The following is a 22,131-nucleotide window of genomic DNA, read 5'->3' as shown; positions in this document are numbered from 1 at the left end:
CTGCTGAGTGACAGATGTGCTAGGGTGCAGGGGGTGGTGGTGACAGGGTCTGGAGGGTTGACACGAGGGATGCACTGGGCTGGGGAACTAATCTGGTCATTAGGGTTGCGGGGGGAGGAAGTTTCCTAAGGTCACTGTTTTTGAACCACAGAGGGTAATGGACATGGGCCTGGAGAAAGGGCACTCCAAGCAGAGGGGACAGCTAAAGCAGAGCCCTGGGGAAAGGCACCCTAGCACGCCTGAGGACCTGTAAGGAGGCTCACAGCTGGAGTAGACATAAGTCTCAAAAGGGAAGGTTAAATAGGCCAAGGGCAGGAAAAACAGTTGGAGACAAACCAACCCAAGAGTCTGGACTTGATCCTAAAGCAATAGGGTCCTTGGCTGCAGGATGACAGGGACAGCTCTCAGTTACAAAGTGACCAGTCCAACAGTCTGCAAGACCATGGGATGGAACTTGGAACAGACGAGGTCTTGGCAGTGCGTCAGGCCAGTGCTGGGCACGTGTGCTGGGCTTCACTGTTCAGGCAGGATTGACAGGCTGCCTTGACCCTGAGCACAATACTGTCTCTGATTTGGTAGAGCTGAAAAGAAAACCACCATGTACCCCAGGCCTGTTTGCTCCTCAGCCCCCTTACTAACCTGGGAGCTCAGGCTGGGGTGGCCAGACTCCAACAGCACAGGGGTGTGGATTAGAGGCCAGCTGAATGCGGGAGCACAGTCAGGAGCAAGGTGGCCCAGACAAGCTGATGAGGCCAGCAATGCCCTTTCTGGGGCCTTGAGTGTCCAGAGGTATAACCAACAGGCAAGAGAAGAGACTGGAGGGACCTGGTCCCCTCTGACACATGGTAATTCTGGGCCAACATAAGCTATTCAGAAACAGAGGAGGTAGCACATGGAAGGCAGGTGCAGAACCCGTACAGGTTGTGTGGAGGAAACCAGGCCACAGCCAAAATAATGTACGAACTCGGCAGTTCTACCCCTGGGGTTCACTCCTCATGTGTTGCTGGGTGGTTGCTAGGACATGCTTCTAAAATGTGATCAGAGACATTCTAAGTGCTCGCTGGCAGAGCCTTGTTAGCAAAGGTGGCTAAGGCCGTTCAAGGCACTGCTGAAAGGCAGAGGGCGCTGTGGGGGCCAACGCTGGGCCACTTCCCAGGCCAGTGGGTCTGCGTGGCAAAGGGAGACCATATTCAGCACCCAGAAGCCTTTGAGAAGGCTCACAGCCCCTGAAGCCAATGGCTGCCCAAAGGGAAACAGGTTGGCGGGGCAGCAGGACAGGAGAGAGACCCCAGTCAGGAATGTGTTCCATGTACAGAGTCCCCCAAACCAGAGCTGCCACCTAGGACCACACAGATGCCACCAGGAAATCCATGTCTAAGGGCCCTCGGCATCAGTCCCTGTAAGACTCAGCTGGAAAAGATGAGTGGAGCACAGGGAAGGGCACAGGACATTTTCTTAGAAGCCACCAATAGCATGTCACTTTCCAGGTGGCAAAGAGAACTGCCTTAGAAGAAAGGATTCAAAAGGCCCTGGGGAGGTTGGAGCAACAGGCCCTGCCTTCAGAATAAATGCCACCAGCAGGTGGGGGAACCTCCATTCCAGATGAGGGAAGGCACAGGGCTGGGGCCTGAGCACCCAGGAGGACAGCAGGGCCTCCCGGGCACAGGCACCCCTAGCCCAAAGAAAGAGGCAAGCCCCAACTGCCACCTAGGTCACCACCCAAGTGGCCTGAGGCATCACCATGTCACAAACCACCCTCGGCCACCTGTGAGCAGTGTGAGCTTGGACTGGGAGAAACGGGCTGTAGGGGAGAGACTGGTGTTCAAGAGCCAGAGAAAAGCCCAGGAAAAATGTTGCTCCAGCCGAAAACTAACCCTGTGTGGACGGGGAGGCTGGGCAGGAACTGAAGGCTATTATTTTGAGTCAGCAGATCCCTCCCCACCCCCAGGACCCCAGTGAAAACAATACCTCCCTTCTGTCCCCGGAGCCCAGCGCTGAACTTATAAACTGCTCCCACCCTCTCTGGCAAGAGAAGGGCAAGGCAACGGCCTAGGCTATTCACCTGACGGATGTCCGGTGCTCTCTCCCAGCACTGGGCACAGAACTAATCAGGTCCTCCAGATGACTAGGAGACTGAGGCCACACGCGGCCTGTAGAACCTGCAAGGGCCGGGTGCGACACTGGCGTGGGCCTGGGGCAACATGACCTCATGGAACGGAGGCCATGGGTTGTTCACTCGTAGACCACAGGCCGTCAGGGCTGCAAGGGTCTCGGTGGTCACCTGGCCACTGTCACAGCCAACAGCTGTGCCAGGCGAAGAAGAAAGGAAAGGGGAGCCTGGTCCCAGATCATACTGAGTGTGCCCCACAGCAGCAGTCCTTCATTCCTACATACGCCCATGCCAGGGGGAGCCCATGCCAGGGGGAACCCCTGCCCCCACCCTTGCCCACGGCCCACATCTGCTGGTTCCCCAGCAGAGACCTCCTGGCAGCCACAGGCTCCCCTGCCCTATTCACCCAGGGCTTGGACCGGTTCACAAGCAGACACACAGCCAGGCCGCAGGGATTCCCTGCTTGGGGCTGGGGTGGGGGTGGGGAGATCACTAACTGGAATTGTGTGCAGTCAGTGGTGCGCTGAACTCTGGGACAGCCAAGGGTCACTCAGGCCTCAGGGCCAGGCTCCGCACCTCTGCGCACAGCCACCCAGACCTCCCAGGTCCCAGCAGGCTCTGGCTGATGGAAACAGAGAGATGTACCGCAGCCAGCAGTCGCTGGAGCTGCAGCCAGGAATGCTGCTGCCCTCGGTGGCCCTTCCCTAGCCAGCAGCAGCAAGCTCCCAGGGAGGCAGCAGCCTGCCACCGATCCCCGCCACGGCCCAAGGCCTCTTCCTCCTCAGAGTGTAGAAAGTAGAAGACGGCACTTTGTGGTTCAATCAGGGTCACCAGAGAGAGGACATGGCATGATGTCACTTGTCCAAAGGAGCTGCCCACAACTCCTCGGATACCATAGTACAGGGTCAATCTGGGCCCTGCCTTCCCTCCAGCCCACTGCGGACTATGCTCAGCCACAACAGGTCTTCCAGATCCTGGGTCTCTGCAACTTGCCCTCCAAAGGGTTTCCCATAGGCTGCCCCCTCCACCTGCCCAAGTCTCCCCTTATCAGGACGGGCTCTGTCCCATCTTTTCAGGCCTCAGCTCAAGTGTCAGCTCCCCAGGGAGGACCAGTGTCAAGAACCTCCCACTGCCACAACCCTGACTTCTTTCCTCCAAGTTCTTCACGTAACTGAGGCTGTGTTATTTCTCTTCAGTACACTGGTGTTTTGTCTGCTTCGTCCCTGTTCCCCAACACGCTCACACGTGAATACAACAAAGTCAGGGACTATGTCCACCTGACCTATTTATTGTTGCATCTGCAAGTCTTATGATTCCTGGCACGTAGAGTGCTCAGCTAAGATCTGCTGAATGAACAACTGAGTGGACCTAATAGTTGATGAATGATCTCACCAATCTATGGGGAGACTGAGAGCACGGGGTGTGGAGGCCTGAAGCAGGGAGCAGAGACCCACCTTGCACAGATGCACTGTTAGGAGCTCTGAGGACATCCTCTGTCCATCCTCAGATGACCAAGGTCAGCAGAGCAGCAGCATGTAATTTACCAGCTAGCTGTACTCTTGGCTTGAGGTGGCAATGTGACTCATTACATGAAGTTCAAGGAAACCACACTGGGCTTTATTGTAGCATGCAGCCGACACAGGCAGCATAGAAACAAGTCAGGAAGTCACGTCCCGACACAACCCAGGAGGAAAATGGAAAACAGGGTGCCCTTTCTGCTGCCAGCGTTACGGATGAAAAGAAGCCCAAGATGGGCTGAGATCCCAATGCTGAAGCCTGATGCGTGGGGCCCCAGCATGGATGCCTGTGACAGGAGCAACTCTCCAGGCCACCCCGGCTCTCAGGGATGCTGAAGTCCTCCCTCAAGAAGCATAGCGGGGGGCTGGGGATATAGCTCAGTTGGTAGAGCGCTTGCCTCGCATGCACAAGGCCCTGGGTTCAATCCCTAGCACAGCCAAAAAAAAAAAAAAAAAAAAAAAGCACAGCAGTGTTCAACCAGGGGTGCCAGCCAACATCTGCACATCTGGAGCCATTGTGGTCAAAACAGAGGCATGGGGCAAGCGCACTACTAGTCTCCAGTGGGTAGAATCCACAGAAGCCAGGCAGGCCACCAAACATTCTGGACGGCAGAGGGCAACCCCTAACAACACAGAATTATCCAAAGATATCAATAAAACTAAGAAATCTAAAGAAAACATGCACAGAAGTTCTTTCTACAACTTCGGGAAATGTATTAATAACCATTTCTATTTCTGAAACCCAACATGCTCTGAGCTGTAAAACACTGTCCACACACACACAGCAAGCTGGCCTGGACTCAGGCTTCAGGGCACCCTCTCCAGCCACCCACCACCTGGGCTGCACCAAGATCATCCCTGCCCTTGGGGAGTAATGGGTAGCAGGTCTGCCTGGGGTCCAGGCTTCCTCTCGGCATGAGAAAGTGCCTGAGCCAGCCTAGGGAGCTAAATGATCACAACTCCAGCAGCAGGAAGAGTGATTCCAGGCCCCACCCGCTTGGCCTGGCAAGGCCTCAGTACACAATGGGCAGATTGTGTGGCCGTCTCCACCATGGGAGGAATGGTCTGTGACCCAGGGCAGCAGGCTCCTCAAGGCTGACCTTGCAGTCACCCCAAGACACAGATCTTTCTCTGAGGCTGAGATGTCCCAGTTCCACCTCCCATGGCACCTGACAGCCAACATTGTGTCACTGCATGACACCAGCGTGTCAGAGGTGGTTCAGGTGACAACCTCTTCCTCAGGTGAATACTGACCTTCAAGCCAGCTGGGTGGGAATGGTCCCTCAGTTGCTGGCCCAAGGTAGAGTAGGCCACATGGCAGACACTCCATCAAGGTCTCCCACTGCTCTGTGGTGACAACCCAAACCCTCCACTTGGACCCTAGCTCTGACCCCACAGCCTACAGGCAAGCCAACAGAGACCCACTAGATTCTGGGAGTTGTGAAACATCTCGAAGTTCAGACGCCATCTTCCTAACCAGATCCAAGGACCCAGAACAGCCAAAACTGTCTCCCCTCCCTGCCCCCCTCCCCAACAATCAGCGAGCACCGGGTGACAGCATGGATTCAATGCAGTGGTGCAATTATGTCTGAGCCCCAAGGGTGGGGGCAAAGCTGACCTGTGGCCTTGGGAGTGATGGCCACGCTCAGGGAGGCAGCCCTGGGGCTGGACAGGGCTGCTCCCAGCATCCCTGTCTCACATGCCAGCCTGCATATTCCCTGTGGAGTGCGGGTTGGCTGGCTGGAGAGGAGCAGAGCCAGGGGTGGCATCCACGTCCCTGACCCTGGCCCAGCCATGAGTCTCAGGCTGCCACTCCACATTCAGCTGCCCCCTCACAACACACTTTGGGGACACTTTCAAACTCACCACCTCATCAACTCCAACTACAAATGAGAACCCTCGAGTCAGCTGGAGCCACAGATAAGGCCAGGAGTAGTGCTACTGCCACCGTACTAAAGGTGATGTTAGGTGTGTGACCCAGTGCTCAAGTGCCAAGCCTGTGTGGGGGTGCCTTGCACACACCAGCACAGCCCAGACACTAAAAGGAAGGGTGGTCAGCACTCACACAGATGTGTGCGCACGCACGCACGCATGCATGCAGCACTCGCCCTGCACCAGGTTCTAAGGGCACTGCATATGTCCACCTGTTTGATGCTCACGACACCCTGTGAAGGAGGACAGGAGCTGTGGGGTACTCGGTGCCTGCAGCAGGCGGTCCTACTCCACAGAGGCCACAGGCACTCTGGGCCAGGCGGTGTGAGAGTCCCCAGTTCTGCCGGTCAGAAACCGAGAGCCATTCTGAGCTTCACCTCCATACTGTCCTGCCACAGAGACCTGCCGGCGGGCCGCTCAGGCCAAGGTCCCTGACAGGCGTGGCCTTGAGTCTCAAGCTAATCTGGGCAGCCCTGGGTGCAGTGAAGCCGGGCCTCACCTGAGTCACAGCAGGAAGGGCCTGAAGGCCATGCCCTCCACCCCTCCAGAGGAACCCGTCCTGCAGGGAGGCACCAGAGGCTCCTGCCCTTGCCCTGCCCCACCCCTTCCTATCCCCTGGCTGATGGCAGTACCAAGGCTGAGTAAATGCTTCTTCTTTCAGGTAAACGCTAGTAAAGAACCAAACAGCCAAGCGTGTGAGCGATTCCTGCATCCCTGGGGACAGGTAAGGGGCCCCCTTCCTAGACCCATTTCACACAACTGAACACTGACAGAGACCTGAGAGGGAGTGGGACTCTGTCCTGCCACTGTGGCTGAGAAAGGGGACACTCAGGGTCACAGGACACTGAGCTGAGGACAGGTGATACTGGGCCACAAGGCAGGAGCTCCCTCTTCATCTTCAACACCAGTCATGGCTGGCTTTGGGGGTCCCCACCTGCTCCTTCTGCATGGCAGGTCCCCCTCCTGGGCAGATCCTGTCTCTGCCAGTTAAACCTGCCATCCTGTCCCGACTCTCCTATAGAACAGAGGCCACGCCCCACACCTGGCATGAGGAGCTCTGGCCCTGCCAGGACATCCCCATGCACAACTACTGGGCACACACCATGCTCCTAGTCCCCCACCTAGGCTACCAGGTGCCCTGCACAAGGCTCACCAGCTCAAGGCCAGCACCCTGCAGGCACTTCTGCCCATGTGGTGAAGTCTCAGTCCCCGGCGCAGCAGTGCTCTGAGAAGGAACCCTTGGGAATGGCTGAATGTCAGGGTTCGGTGCTCAGCCAGCCCCGCCCACAGGGGGTTCAGGCCCTTCCACAGTGACTCTGGACGGGACTCTGTTACACAGCAAGCAAGCATGCTCTCTCTTCCTGGAGTCTAAGAAGCTCTGCTCCATCATGTGCTCCCCACCAAGATGTCCTGACTCACCACAGGACCAGAACCAAGAGCCAAGTGACCACAGACCAACATCTCTGAGCCCGTGAGCCAAAATAAACCTTTCCTCCTTAAAGCTGCCTTTCTCAGATGTGTAACAGCAATGGGAAGCTGACACATGACTCCTAACACACACATTCTCGTAGCCAGGGTACCAGGCACCAAGGGCAGCAGCCAGGCACACCAGGTGCTGGGAGCAGGCACAACCCCTGCCCAGTGAGGGATGGATGGTGGCAACTGAGGAGGAATAACTGACTTTCAAATGGCCTGAAGGAAAAGTGCGAAGTCAGGAGGGACAAGGACAGGAGCTGTGTCAATCATCAGAGAACATGCCCCTTGGTAAGTGGCACCCAGGTGAAGGAACCACTGTGCAAAGACACTGGGCAGGGCAGGCTCCACAGCTGTTGTGGAAGGGCCAGCACAACAAGCACAGAGCAGGGGACATAGGGAGGCTTGTGGTCAGGCCACTCAGACCCATAGGCCACAGTAACAGTCCTGGTCTTTGATGACACCACAACAGGAAAGCTAAGCCAGTCCGCACTGTGACGAGAGTGCTTTCCCAGTGCGTGGCTCGGGCTATGAGAACAATCCCCAGCAGCCCTGGCCTCCCTCTGGCTGGGCACTCAGAGCAATGGCAATCAGCAAGCAGCCCCAGGGTGTGTGTGAGACTTGGGCTCCAGGAACACCGGGGACAACAAACGTCCCTCCAGCTGAGTAAAATGGGTCCAAGAAGCCTCAACCTGGACCCAACCTCCTTCCCCAGGTTCATTCAAGAAAACCCCAGGAGGATCCCCAGGCCCTGCAGATCGCAGTCAGCATAATGACCCTTCTGGGGCTGGAAGGTGCGGCAGAAGAGGAGGGGCGCCCTCCCACACCTGGCAGGCAGTGCTGGGAAGGTCAGTGAGCAGGAGGTTCCTGCTGCTCCCCGAGAAAGCTGCTGGAGAGGCCCTGGGGTCTGGCCAGCCTCACTTGCCCATGTAGGCAGGGTCACCAAGGGACCTTTGCCCAGCACTGCACACTGATAACCAAATCTCAAGCAGAGCCGTGGTGGCACCAGGCTGCTTGTTCACACGAGCCTTGGAGTAGAAAACCAACTGAATCATCCCAGTGACTGTCCAGGCCCAGCCATTGTGAGACTAATCAAAATTGGAAGAAAAAAAACAGATTGGGTATTTCCATAACAAGGAGCTTTAATGATCCACGGCAGCACACCAGCCTGTATCTAATAACCAGGCTCAGATCCCCACCTACCCACCTGGGCTCTCAGCTCAACTTCTCAGGGGCTCAGGTGGACAGGAGCATCCCACAGCAGAAGGCTCCATGGTTGTCAGGACTGGCTCAGAAACTTGATCTTTGCACACAGTTCCAAACCCTTCCCCAGGGACCTGGACACTATTTTGGGAGAAGGCCCTTCAGGCAGAGCATCTAACTCTGCTTTTTCTGCTCACCAGGAAAGGCAGGGTGGGGCTGCTTTGCAGGTCCACACCCCAGGTCTGCTTCCTGCTCCTGAAGTCCACTGCCTCTGATCGTGGCCTCCCGGCTCCCCCCATTCCACAAGCCACACCAACACCTCCTCATTCACGTCTCAAGAAAGAACATTCGAACAGACTCTGAAAACAAAGGGCATGGTCAAGGTCGAGGGTCATCCCTGAGTTCACATGACCCGGCTCTGAGCCTATGCCTCTGTCAGTCAGTGGCAGGGGACGACGTGTCAGCAAAAGCCTCCTCTGTGTCCTGGCCCTGGAGCTGCCGGACTCTCTCACACCTGCTGCTGGCTCCTCCCCTCTGAGTCCTCTGGAGAGCACCGGGAGCACACTCTTCCCTAAGGGACTGTTCTCACAAAGGAGGAAACTTCTTGGCCTTATCAGACATCTGACTTCTCACTGAAACCCACGATGAATGAAAATTCATCCCAGAAATGCTGGGGCTGGAAAGCTTGCATGAGGTCACTATCCTGCTGAGGACCACTGAGTGTGTACCCTGGAAGGGACAGACCTGGAGACCCAGCCAAGACCCCCACTGTACCTGGTAACCTTAAGCTGCACTTCCCGCCCCCCTGATGTGTGTCCTCTCTGCCCACAGCAGGTACACAGAAGGCAGCTCTCACGGCTGTTTGCGATCGCCTGCCCTGGGCTGAAAGCTCAGAGTGTCCGGGGCAATGAGGATGGAATAGCTATTCCGTGACTCCAGGGACCCTTGGGCCAGTCAGGGGCCTGGCCCTTACAGAAAGATGTTACCAACCAAAGTAATGGTGGTGTCATTATGGCAGCTACAACAGCAGGAAGGCCACAGCTCTCCCAAGTACCAGCACTTTCCCACACAATGCTGCCTGTCCCAGGAAGGAGGAGCCACCAGTACCTCATTCTAATGACAAGGAAACTGATGCTGGGGGCACTGACCGGGCAATGTGTCCAGAGTCTGCTGTGGAGTCTGGCAGGTGGGGGAGAGTGGGGTCCAGCCAGCGACACAGTTCAGACCCCAGTCACCACTTTCTAACTATGGCGACTTGAGAAGCCACCCAACCTTCCTCCACCCATTCCTCGCTCACATTGGAAATAAGAGTAGCCTCCTGCTCGACAGCAGACCCGCCAATGTGCACAAAGTGCTTTAGAACAGGGCCTGGTGCCCCGTGGCTGCTCTGTGAGCTTCCTGCTGTCACAACTGCTCTCACTACACATCGCCCAGCCTTACAAATGGAGCTGCTCAGCAGGTCCCTGCACGACCATCATCCTTCAGAGGGATTCAGTAGGAATCCCTGTCCCAAAGGTCTATGCAGCTGCCAGGCTCAGCCGTGCTCCCCACACTGTCGCCTGAGGCAGCACTAGCACAAGAACTAACACCTGGAAGCCTCCTGGAGACAGCTCAGGGACAAGGAAGAGCCCTGATTTGCTGGCCACCAGCTGGGGCTGCACCCAGGATGGTGACAGAGACCAGGACTCAAGAGGTAGCATAAATGCCACAATTGTAGGAACACACAGCCGGTCCTTAAAAAAGTCAAGACTGAACCCTGGCTCTGCCCAGTCCCTTTGGGTGCACTGTGTATGCTTCCAAGCTTCAGTCTCCTGGGCTTGGAAAGCAGGGCTGGGGAACCATGCCCTGAGGGGCTACAGAGATAAAATGGACAAAGGAGTGCATCATCTCAGCCCAGCCCTGCTACGGGACAGGGCCTGGACAAGCAGTGGATCATGTCTTCACCCCAGTGCTTGGAAGAGCTCCCAGAGTGCAGCAGGAACTCATGGGCGTGTGGTGGGCTAAGCACAGTGACTTCACACCTCCCTTCATATGGCCTCCTGACCAACAGGAGGAGTGGAAATAAGAAAAATAAGAAACTCACAATTGAGAAAACTGAGGCTCCACAAGTCACCTTTCCCATGGCTTCAGCCCTAGGAAAGGACAGGAGTCCAGCACACAGGAAGGACATCCAGCTGCTGGAAGAGCAGAGGCCCTGGAGAGCACAACACAGGGACAAACCCCACCTTGCCTGCCACCCCCAAGACATGGGAGGCTGTGAGCAGCTGCCACTGTGTCCCCATCACTCCCAGGTGGGAAGTGGGCTCTGCAGCAAGGAGCGGCCAAGGGAGCGGGTGGGAGCCATGGGAAGCGAGGGAGGCTGAGGCCACCGTCCCTGAACATGTGGGAGAGAAGAACTTGGTCAGCAGGATGGCTATTATGTGACAAGAGCCTCTTTGTTCTGACAGAAAGAAACGATGTCACCTCTCCAATTATCACATAAGGAAAGTGCTAGCTCAGGCACCGGTTTCTCTGGGAGGCCGAGGACACCCACTGTTTCAGTGCTTTTCCTGGATAATGTGACTTTGTTTCTTGTGACCCCTGAGCCATTTTCTAGAGGAAAGAATCACATCTGTCCACACAAAAAAGGAGGCTACTAGGGAAATGGGTGGGGAGCAGGGAACAGCTGAGCCGTGTGCATCCAGGAGCACACAGGGTCAGCGTGACAAGCAGAGGGGGCTCTCCTCCAAGGCAAGCCTTGGCACAAAGGCCCGCGGAGGTGTCCTCGCTCCAAGCACAGCAAAGGGTCCCTTCTGGATGCCGAGTCGGGGCAGTGTGCCTGTGTGAGGTGTAGAGGCCACACTTGGACTCAGCCACACTCTGGCCTAGCCATGTCTACACAGGCAGGAGGGGCAGGGTGCCAACCATGCCCGGCGTCAGTCTCCACACTCTGCCCAAGAAGACCGAGGCCTCACTCGTAGGGAAGTACCTGCCTTTGAAACCACATTCGGCCAGTGCCACAGTCACTTCTGTGGATGACATATCCAAATGGCTGCTTCAGCCCTCAGACAGCACTCAGCCATTCCTGAGCCTTCCTCTGCCTCCTGCAGGCCCCTCAGCTGGGTGGCACCAGCCTCACTCACCTGGAACCTGTGCACCAGCTCCAGGGACTGGCTGTCATTCTGGTCGGCTTCAAGGATGACATCAGTCAGCTTGTGGATGATGACGTCCAGGGGGCCCTGCTCCTCGATCGGCCGGCTGAGGTTCAGCTGTAATGGGACACACAGAGCAACTTCAGCACCTGAGGCTACTGCACCCTACTACCTACCCCAGGCACAAGCCAGGGGACCCACAAGCCTCTGCAGCATACCAGAGAGGACGAAGCTCCTAAGGGCCCACTGACAGGACGAGACCCCTACAGCTCCACAACTCGTCTCTCCTAATTCCTAGAGAGCAGCCTCTGTGTTTGCACTCTGGTCCCCAAACCCCATAGCACCCAGGGGCAGAAAATCCACACACCCAAGTAGGCTGCGGAGTGGCCGTCTAGAGAAAGCATTACTGCACATGTCTCTTCAGCCCACGACCAGGGCTCAGAGAGGTTCAGTAAAATGACTCAAGTCAGACAGCAGACTGGATCTAAGTGGATATTCCTTCCACAAAACTATAAAAACTCTCAGCAGAGCTGGTGGTCTCAGCAGATCTAGGAGTTGCTGCCTCAAGTAACAGCGGCTACTCACTGCATACCGAGATCTGGGCTTGGCCTGACTGGCGGAGGTGTGTGGGCTGTCTGGAAGTCCGGGTTGCTCACCCTGCTCACTGGGAATGTGTTTGTTTTTTTAAGAGGACAGGGATTGGGAAGATCAGGCCCCAAGGGAGCCAGAGCTAGGGGCTGACAGCCAGCACCACCTGACCAGAGCCAGAAGCACCTGCCGCTAGGCTTCCTGACCCGCCAGCTGTCTGCTGCCGGCACATGGCCACCACCTGCAAGGACAGTCCCTTGGAGGCAGTGGCGTCAGCCTTGCACCTGGCTGACCCCCACATGGCTTCAAAAGAGGCCAGAGGAGGCCACAAGCCCCACCCCCAAGTGCAGCTTCCTCCAGGATGGAGGCTGAATCAAATAACAGCTAGGAAGGGTCATTCCAAGCAGCTATGTGCTCCTGGCTTATGTGTTTGCTCCAGTTTATTTCCAGCATCCCGGGAAAGGATCTCACAAGTGAAGAGAACGAGGCACAGACTAAAGACCTACCAAGATCTGGGTGGGAACGGTGGTGCTGCTGGGAGTCAAACGGGAACCCACAATGATGCCTGGCATTCAATCCCTCACCCCACCCACCACTGCCCTCTGACCAGTGCCAGCCATGCCCCAAGCAGCTGTCCTCAGGCCACCACCTAGCTCCTGGTCCTCTGGCCGGGTCAGGGCACCAGCAAACACAGCACAGAGGAAAGAGGTTGGGTGCCACCCTCCAGATGCACTCCTGGTTGCTGTCATAGCTCCTCTCCCATAATGGCCACCATCTCTATGGCTCCTATGACAAATTTGGTCTCCTTGTCCTCCACTGCTCCTGTTCCCTCCGAGGCACCCTGTCCCTTTTTGGCTCTCTCAGCCCTCCTCCACCTAGCCACACACAGTCCCTCCGCAACCCTTCTATTAACTTCAGAACGGGCAGCTCTTTCCTGACGTCCTCGACTCTGCAGGAAGGATGCTGAGGGCTCACCTCTATGTAGGGGCGCCCCAGACATCCCAGTAAGAACTTGACGCGCCCCCCCCCCGCCCGTGGGGAGGGGCCGAGGGCCCACGAACTCGCAGGACCGGAGGTCGCTGTTAGTCTCCTGGGTGAGGAGGGGAAGGGCCAGCCAGACATCTTCTGAGACTTGGGCACACGCTGGTTCTCACAGCAAGGCCAGGGCCAGGGGACAACCTTCCGACCCTCCCAGGTCAGGACACCAAGAGCGGAAGGAAAAATGGCCAGTCTAGCCAGGCAGCTGGAAGTAGAGAGGCTGGGCAGCAAGGCCGCGTAGAGTCCCTGCCAGGCCACCAGCTCGTTATCCCCCAGTCTCAGTCTCTGCCTTGGAAAGAAGGAGAGCACCAGGGCCTTCCTGGCTCTGTGTGTAGACCCCCGGACACCTGAATTTAAGGACACCTGAATTTAAAGAAGCCAGTGGGATGAGCTAGAGAAGGGGGGCACTCGGAATACCCACCAGCTTCTGCCACGTTCCACTGTGACGGGACCAGGACAAGAGGCCAGTATTCCCAGACCCAGAGAGCCACAGAGAAGCGGGTCACTCAAGTGATGCTGACACACACCCTGGGCCTGTCCCCACACTACAGGGAGACAAGTCAGCCTGCCAGGAACTGGGGTCCCCAATGACTGGGGAAGGAGGCAGGCAGAGGGGACACCCCTGGCATCACCCTGAGGCCTGTAGACCTGACAACCGTGGGTTGTTTGGAAAATGAGCTCTTGGCATTCCTGGTGAGCTGCTGAGGTAAACAGTCGAGTTCTGGAAGCCAGCCACCTGCCTCTGTGTATTTTCCAAGCACTTTTATGCCAGTGCAGCCCTTTCAGGAGAACAACAGCTCAGGACACGCAGGGGCCCGGCCCCTCCCCAGCATGGAGGCCTCCTGCAGGGTGCAAGTGGGGCCCTGGTGGCTCTAAAGACTTCTGCACCGTGCTCCTTCAAGTGACCACACATGCTACGATCACCCCACAGGGTTCTGTTCCTTGAAAATGCCTCAAGAGCCTCAAGTCTCTCCTCACTAGCTGAGAAAGAGGAGACAGGCCCCCAGAATACCTGAGGGGAGGGCAGTGGAGGCAGAGGACGCTGCAGAAGAGGGACCCTCAGGGGAGGACTCTACAAAGGAGACATGGTCAGGAGGGGACTCAAGGGGGTACCTCAGGGGAGGGGACACACAGAGGCCCACTCCCAGATGCGGTGGGAAGGGCCAGGCCTAAGAGACCCTGGGACAGGTGGTCTGCTGCTTTTCTGACCATACCCTGCCCTCAGGAAAGGGAGCTTCCCGAGAACTTCCTGTTCTCTTCTGCAGAAGGGGTCTGATCTCTCCCTCTCGGCACAGTGAGGGTGTCTGGATGAAAGGGCCCCCGCTGAGGCCAGAGGAAGTCTGGGTGCTCGTTTCCAAGTCACGCCATCGTGTGAGGCCCGTGTTGGACACCGGCAGTGTGGTGCTGGGGAGAACAAGGGGCCACTGTTTCCTTCAGCAACAAGGTCAGCAAGGCTCAAAGGAGGGGGCAGGGCTAGGAGGTGGGACAAAGGCCTGCAAACCCCAGTGGCCCAAGAGTCACCTCTGACTTTTAAAATGATTAACCTAATCATCCACAGCCTGGTAATTAGGCCAGTGAGGCCCTGACACATGCCCACCTCCCCAAGACTGAAACTAGGGACGGGCAAGGCAGCCAGACCTGGAGATCCACCCAGCCCTGCTGCCTCAGTTTCCCCACCAACTCCTCCCTATACCTCACAGGGCGGCCGTGAGTCCCAGAGCAAACATCCAATCCTTCCTTATACTTCTCAACTCACTCCACCCTGAACAGGAAGAACTCCTGTCTCACTATGTCCCCAGGACCCTTGGCACATCCCTGGAGGATGGCACCATAACTTCCGATCACAAGCCACTGGACTCAGGCAGCGACTCCCACCTGCTGCAGGCTGCTCATCGCCTCTGGCTGCGGAGTCCTTCACTGTGAAGCACGTGGCACCCAGGACCACAGAATCTGCTGCACTTCCTGAAAAGGCCTAACAGGCCCAAAGAACCCGGAGGCTCACAAAGCCACAACAGAGCCACGGTGGGAAACAGACAGGAGGACCCGGAACCTTCGCGGCCCCATCTGTAATGCAGGTGGCCTCGAGGCCCAGCACGCACACTCTTGCACACTCAGGGCTGTTCCTTGCACCCACACACAGGGACGCCCGATCCTCACAGCTGTCTGCACCAGGGCCATGCGGAGGCACGCTGTGGCTGAAGGCTCTGCTGCCGTCTCGTGGCCTCATGCCCACTGGTAATGGGACCTCGCCCAGGAGTGCCACTCACTCAGAAAACGCCAGCCACCGCGTTTCCGCTCCTCTGTATTCACACTCACGGGCCAGCGGGAGCCTCCCTGGCATCAGTGGGAGCTCAACACAGGCCAGAGTTTGGATACTGCAACTGTTGGTTGACTCACAATAGTGTCCCCACAGTGCTGCCACACCAGAGCTCACCATTGTGGTTCATGATGACAATTAGCCTTTACAAAGGGCTTATCCTGGGCTACAGGCTGGCTAACAAACATGGACAACCTGCAGCACAGATGAGGTCACTCAGCCACAAAAGTTTAGTGACACACCCAAGGGCACAGGGGTCACAGCACCATGGAAACCCAGGTGTCCCTCCAGCCAAAGCCAGACAAGTACCCTCCACTCCCAAGGCTCCCACGTTCCCAGCTTTCCTTCAGCCCCCTTCCCCCCATGCACCTCTGTGGAGTAGAGAACTTCCAACTGTGGCCTCAAGTGCAAGCCCTGTGTCAGAAGTGCTGCCTGGCCAAGGCTGAGACAGGGCTGGAGAGGCGAGAGGGCGGGTCTGCTCCACGCCTCTGCAGCCTCCTGAGGAGCTGAGAATCAGGACGGTTTGCCCAACTAGGTTTGGGGTTCACAAGCAGCAGCAGGGCCCCTGTGCAGGAGAGGTCGGGTCTGGGCTCCCCACAGGTTCCAAAAGGGAGCGGGCCCCGGAGTCAGTGCTGGCAGTGAGTCTCCTGGCAGGGTTTGGCTCCAAAGGTGGCCAGGCAGGGAGACGAAGGCTTTCCTTAGCAGGCAGCTCACTCCAAAGGAGCCCCACGTGTCCCTCAGCAAGGTCCAGAGCTGGAGCTCACCAAGACCTGCCAGCAGGCTGGACCAAGATGCAGCTGGTCCTCCCAGAAGTCTCAGCCCAGGACCAGTGAGGGAGGCTGGCGAACATGCTCCCTGACCTAGGTCCCCGGTCTCTCAGAATCTGTTTCCCAATTACTACGTAATGGGAAGAAGCAGCAACTTACTCACAGCAAAGGAGTGGACAAAATTTCCCCTCCAAAAGACAAGGGGCCAAGGCAATTAAATGGCCAAATGACAATGCCTGGTAGTTCCAACATCCTGGGAAACTTCCAGCAACTTTATTTCAAAGAGCCACCCAGCAAGCAGGGCTCTGCGAGAACAGGCTGACCCTGTGTTCTCAGGAGCTCAGAGCCCTGGTCTGCGCCCAGTGCCACAGAGTCAGGCTCAAGAGCAGATTAAAAAGATAAACACCCCCCGCCTCTGACCCAGAGAGCCTATCCCTGGGGTGTCAGCCTGCGAAGGACGTGTAGGTGAGGCAGCCTCTGGACCAGGGAACTTCTCAGAGGCCACGTCGGCAAGAAGAAACACAATAAAGACCTGTGCCAACATGGGACAGCTGTGCCGTAATGGGCTCACCCACCACCACGAGGGGCTATTCAAGAGCCACTAAATGACAGTGAAGGGTCTCAGCGGACAAGGGCATGTGCCTGTGTTACAACCACGTGAAACGGCATTTGCCACAGGAAGCACCAGAGAGGAAGCACAAAATGTCAGAGTAGGGTAACAGGGACAGCAGCCCTTCTCTGGGTACGAGGACACTGCCCCTACTGGGTCATGGGAAACCAGCCACAACTAGCTCTAGCCAGTACCCTGTGGGAGAGTGGCCCAAGTCACTTCCCAGGCAAAGCATTTAATGGCAAGTGTGAGGGCCGGTGGGGCTCTCCCCTTCTCCGGCCAGGCCTAGGGACCTTGGAGACAGGCTGCCTGTGACGAGCAGAGCCTCCCCGTCCCGGGCGCTGGCGCACAAGTGAGGGGTGTTTCAAGGGCTTAAGCAACCAGGACTCTGGGGTCATCTGTGAACACAGAGCTGCCCAGTCTAGCCTACCCCCAGACAGGTGTTCTCAAGCCCAATGCTGTCTTCTTTCATTTGCTGGGAAAAAATAAACAGGGAAGGGACAGGAAATAGGGAGAAAAGTAAATGACAGCAAACGGTCCAGCTGGGTTTTTTCCTTTCTTCTTTCATTTTTTAGTTACAGTTCAGAATTCGGAGGAGACAGGAACGGGGATTCATCCTGTAAGGGGAAGATTACTTGTCTGATCCCCGAGGATCACAAGGCAGAAACCTTGAACACAGCCACACCACGGACCTGGCTGTCCTCCAGCATCCGGCAAAGCCCGTCCCCTAAATCTGCCCAATGGGTCCCTTGATCCCAAGTGCCTCAGCCAAGTGGGCTGCTTTGTCTTTGTTACTGCTCATTGTGGTGCCCTTGGGCCCAAGACGAACAGGAACCAAACCCTCCCTGTCACCAGAAGCATCTCTTCCTGTCCTGAGGGGAAAGCACAAGTCACAGGCTGGCAAAGAAAAAAGGGAAGGACAGGAAGGTCCAGGCCAGTGTGGCGGGGAGTCCACGGCACCACAGCGTCAGAGGCACCGTGTGCACACACACGCAGGGGTGTGGGTGGGGCGGTCTCACTGATCAATCTGTGCCAGAAGGAGGTTCGCAGGGTCCCCTGCCCTCTGCACTCCCTTCTCCGCGGAGCAGACTCCCTTCTTCCAGATATAGAGCCCCTTCCCAGAGCAGAGGGGTGCTGGGGTCAAAGGACAGAGGCTGTATCCAGCTATGCAGACCTGGGCATCCCTCACCTCTGTAAGCCCATTTCCTCACCTGCAAAGTGGGGGTGAAAACCATCCTTCCTATAGTCACCATCAGGCACCAACCAACACCCCATGAACAAAGCTGAGCCCACTGCATCAGGTCAGCCAACAGGGATTTCATCAGTCTTCACGTGAGGCTGGATTTTCTCTGGCTTCACTCTATCTCTCTGGCCTTGTGTGGCCTTCCTAATCAATCTTTCCACCAGAGCTGCCTCAACCTCACCATATTCCAGTGTTGAACCCAGCAGCTCAGACACGTATTTCACCTGGTCTTCATGCCCTCGGGAGGCAGGGTCATTGTGTCTACTACAGAAGGGGCAAGGCAGGTTCTAGGAGGGAAAACAACCAAGCTGAGGCTGTGCAACCCGTCAGCAAGGGAGGTGCCTCCATGCCCCAGGTCCCTGTGCTCCAGGCCACAGGGTCCTAAGCCTGCTTTCTTCAGGAAGAAAGGGGTTGACTGTACAGCTGACCAGATGCCTCCCTGTAGTGACAGGCAGCCACAATGTGATCCAAGGCATGATCTGCCAGGGCCAGAGGTAGGAGCATGTTTGCCTGGGGTCCAACAACAAGGTCCCCATCCAATCCTGCCCACAGCCCTAGGAGAAGCGGGGTGGGTCTGAACCCCAGCTGGAGAGACAGAAGGATTCAACCAGGAAGCCATCTCTGAACACTCCCATGGAAGGATCGCTGGGCATGCCGGGGTTGGGACCCTGGGTCAGTCCATCCTGCTGGTGGCTGACAGACAAGGCATTGTTTGTAGTCACCAAAATTAATAAATCAAGTCCATGAAGGAGGATCAGATTGAATCACTTGTGGAAAACCCTGGAAAGCGACCTCTGAGGAGGAGCAGCCCCAGGGCAGTGTGTGAGGGTGTCTCTCTCCTGCCTGGGCCTGCACAGAGCATCTCAAGGTGTTCCCAAGGCACTGTGTGGCAGCCTCCCTGGGGTGGGGAGCGGGGCCTGAGGGACAAGGAGAGGGGCCTTCCCATGCTGTGCTATTCTGAAGGCACCTAAACCTTTCACTGCCAGGTGAGTGGCATGTGGAAAGAGAACCTGGGCTCACAGATGCCCACTGTATGCCAGGCCCAGCTCTGGCATGCCACGTGTGTTACTTCACTAGACCCACAAAGGCCTGTGAGGCAGGGCATCTCTGCCCTGGGCCCTCACAAAGTAGTGGCCATAGGATTCTGGTTTCTGGAGCCAGGAACGATGGAAGAAGGCAGGCAGTTGTGGGCAGTGCCTGGGTCCTTGTGACTACACTGAACCCATGTCCTTATGGGTACCAAGGAGCCATGACACCAGCTCCAGCACTGAACCAGAGAGGGTAAGTGGGGCCTCAGCAGGGATCCCGGCCCAGAGCGGGCCTTGGGCAGCCAGGGCCCTGCACAGGGCATGAGCACCTTCCTGCCACTCCTCTGCACTCAGTCCCTCCAGCACCACACTGGCCACAGTTCTTGGGAGAGACCCCACCTCCAATGCCAAATGGAAACTGCCTTTCAGGTTCAGGGGCCTAGTGTGGGGGCAGGGCTGCCACGCCACTCAGACGACTTGACTGATTCAGTATCCTACTCCAGAGGGACTGAAGCCGCCCAGCCCCGCCAACCCTGCTCCTCATGAGCTGCAGAAAGAGCTCTCTGTGCCTGTTCCTCTGTGCCTTCACCAAGGCCAGGACTATGTTCTATTCCTCCCGGTGGCCTGGCATAGTGCCAGGGGTCAGTTAACATGCACTGAATTAGTTTCCTGAGGTGGCACAGACACACACGTCCACTACCTATCTACCCACCCAAGCATCTGTCAAGCAAATATGAAGGTTGAAAGTGATAAGGTAACTCACAAAAGGTCACTACCAAGAAGGGGCAGGCCCAGACGTTTTCTGATCACAAATCCTCATCCACTCCCTTCCCTAACAGCCATCACTTTGATCAACCTCAACACAGTACTGTCCCACCTGCCCCTAGGTCTAGATCCCCCACAGTGGCTTAGGAAGGGACACTGGAAAAAGCACTCAGTCAACAAATTCTGCAAGTCCCAAGTGGCCCCAGGAATAACAGATATTCTGGGCCCGGCAGGGAAAAGAAGTTCAGGACTTTCTGGGCCAGAGATCAAGCAAGGACACTAGAGCTACCCCAGTGCCAGCCTAGGGCATGTACTTCGCAGAGCAGAAGTGGCCACAGAGGCAGCCGTGTTCTCAGCTACATCAGCAGGCCTCCATCCCTGGGACTAGAGGTACCATGGCTCTGACAAGGAGCACAAGAGAGGCAGAGGAAGGAGCCACAATCACTTGGTCACCATTATAGCTTCCAGGACTGTCATGTACCCCCAAGACAACCATGAATGTCTGGAGAGACCCTGACCCTCAGTATGTCTAGAACTGAGCACAAGGATGAGATAAGTCACCAGACAAGGACCCTTCCAGACCTAAGAGTGGGCAAGGAGAAGGCACAGAGGCAGCAAGTGACAGTCCCAATGGATGGACTTCCTTGCCACCTCTGACAGTCCCAAAGATGAATGTGTGAGCTGCAGCGAGGCGTGGGTTTCCCTGAGCTCCAGCCAGATGACTCAGAGGCAGTTGCCACCATTCCAGACGACCCCCGCCCTTCCCGCCCTCCTCACCCACCTCTCATGGGGGCTCCCCATGAGGACTGACCAGGCTGAAATCCAGTGCCCTTCCCTGAAGGTAAGAAGGCAGCAGGCAGACACCCACAGCAGCCTGCACGTGCTCCCTGCCAGGCAGAGGTGGCAACCAAGGGCAAGGGCAAGGCACTGTGGTGGGCATCTTTACACTCAGCAGAGCAGCAGGTGTGAAAACACAGAGGGCGCAAGCCCACTGCCACAGTCTGGAAACAGTGCGTGCGCGGCAACAACAACCCTCCTTCTACCTGGACATGAGATTTAAATCAAGGAAACCACCGCGGCCTCAGCTGTCCACGAAGGCTCTGGACGGGGTTCAGCAGAGCCAGCACCTGCTGTAGAGGGCCATTCTCGCTCATTTGCTTATTTATTCAGTGGATCAGTGCATGACTTCTGGAAGTAACTGAGTTGTGACACTAGAGGGAAGGTGACAGGGACGGCAGATGAGGACATAACAGTAACTTCAGCGGGCCAGTGACATCACCGCAGCAGTGGAGTAGGCACTGAGAGGCAGAGCAGGCATCAGCCACGGGAGGCCTGCACGGCTTGAATTGTGCTCCATGAAAATGGGATGTCCCAAGCTCCACTGCCCCACAGTGTGACTCTATTTGGAAATTCACTTCCTGCAGATGTGACTGGAAGAGATGAGGTCACTCTGGAAGAGGGCAGACCCTTAAACCCATGTGCCTGGCATCCTTGTCAAAAGGGGAGACCTGGACACAGCACACAGGGCAAAGCCATGCTAAGGTAAAGGTGGAGAGCAGGATGACACGTGGAGAAAGAAGGCAGGTCAAAGACACCAGCAGAGCCCCAGCGGCCACAGGATTGGCCAGCAGCAGAGTGTCCCTCACAGCCTCAGAAGGAAGCAGCACTGCCCACCTTGTGACCTCAAACCCCCTTCTCCAAAACTGGAGAAAATCCACACAGCTGTGAAGCCACTGGTGCATGGTACTTGGTCATAGCTGTCCCAGCAAACAAGTGCAAGACCCCTCTAAGGACACGTCTGGGCTGAAACCCAGCGAAGAAGAACTGGAGAGACCTGGGGGCATGCTCTGAGCAAGGAGGAAAGCCAGCATGGGAGCAGCAAGGAGTCCAGGGTAGGCGAGGGCATGTGGGAAGGGGTGCAGGTTTTGCAGAGAGTTGAACTACAGGCCTGGAAGCCACTGTTCCCAGTGTGGGAGGAAGCCCCGAGGGCTCTCAGAAGGGCAGAGGGGCTCCTCGGCTCCCTGGCTCCCTTGGAAGAGACATCACCAGCACCTCGTGTGAAACCTGGCAGCTGTCTCTTCCACAAACTGGTGCAACACAAGGCTGAAGTAAGAACTTCAAAAACCATGATGCTCTGAAAGACAGCACAAGTGTGGGACCTGGCACTGACCCACAGTGTGACGTGGGCCACCATCCTCCTCCTCTGCGGCCTGGGTCTAGGCTTTAACACAAGGGTCCTAGGCCATGCCAAGGCCTGTGGTCTGGTTCCAAGAACTGATGATCTGAGAAAGCTGACACTCCCATCTGCATCCCCACTTCATATCCCAAATCTCCCTCTCCGCCCGCCCTGGCAACAGGCCCGGGATTGATATTTTTGGGCTTAGCAGGGAAAATCTTCCAGGGTCTCAA

General features: G+C 56.7%; 1 protein-coding gene and 1 non-coding gene across 3 annotated transcripts in view; one reads left to right on the top strand and one right to left on the bottom strand.

The window, feature by feature from the left end:
* Window positions 1-22,131, bottom strand: part of Itpk1 (inositol-tetrakisphosphate 1-kinase) — a 134,893-nt gene that overhangs the window by 52,084 nt on the left and 60,678 nt on the right. For both annotated transcript variants that reach the window (XM_026394226.2, XM_026394227.2), the window contains exon 3: window positions 11,358-11,483. In XM_026394226.2, coding sequence (XP_026250011.2) covers window positions 11,358-11,483 — 126 coding nt within the window. The remainder of the gene's footprint in view (window positions 1-11,357; window positions 11,484-22,131) is intronic.
* Trnaa-cgc (transfer RNA alanine (anticodon CGC)) lies at window positions 3,991-4,067 on the top strand. The gene has a single exon. It is a non-coding gene; the product is annotated as a tRNA-Ala (tRNA).

Source organism: Urocitellus parryii, chromosome 6 (assembly GCF_045843805.1).
Source record: "Urocitellus parryii isolate mUroPar1 chromosome 6, mUroPar1.hap1, whole genome shotgun sequence".
NCBI lineage: Eukaryota > Metazoa > Chordata > Mammalia > Rodentia > Sciuridae > Urocitellus > Urocitellus parryii.
Note: the sequence above shows the minus strand (reverse complement) of the source record. Positions and strands in the feature narration are given on the sequence as shown.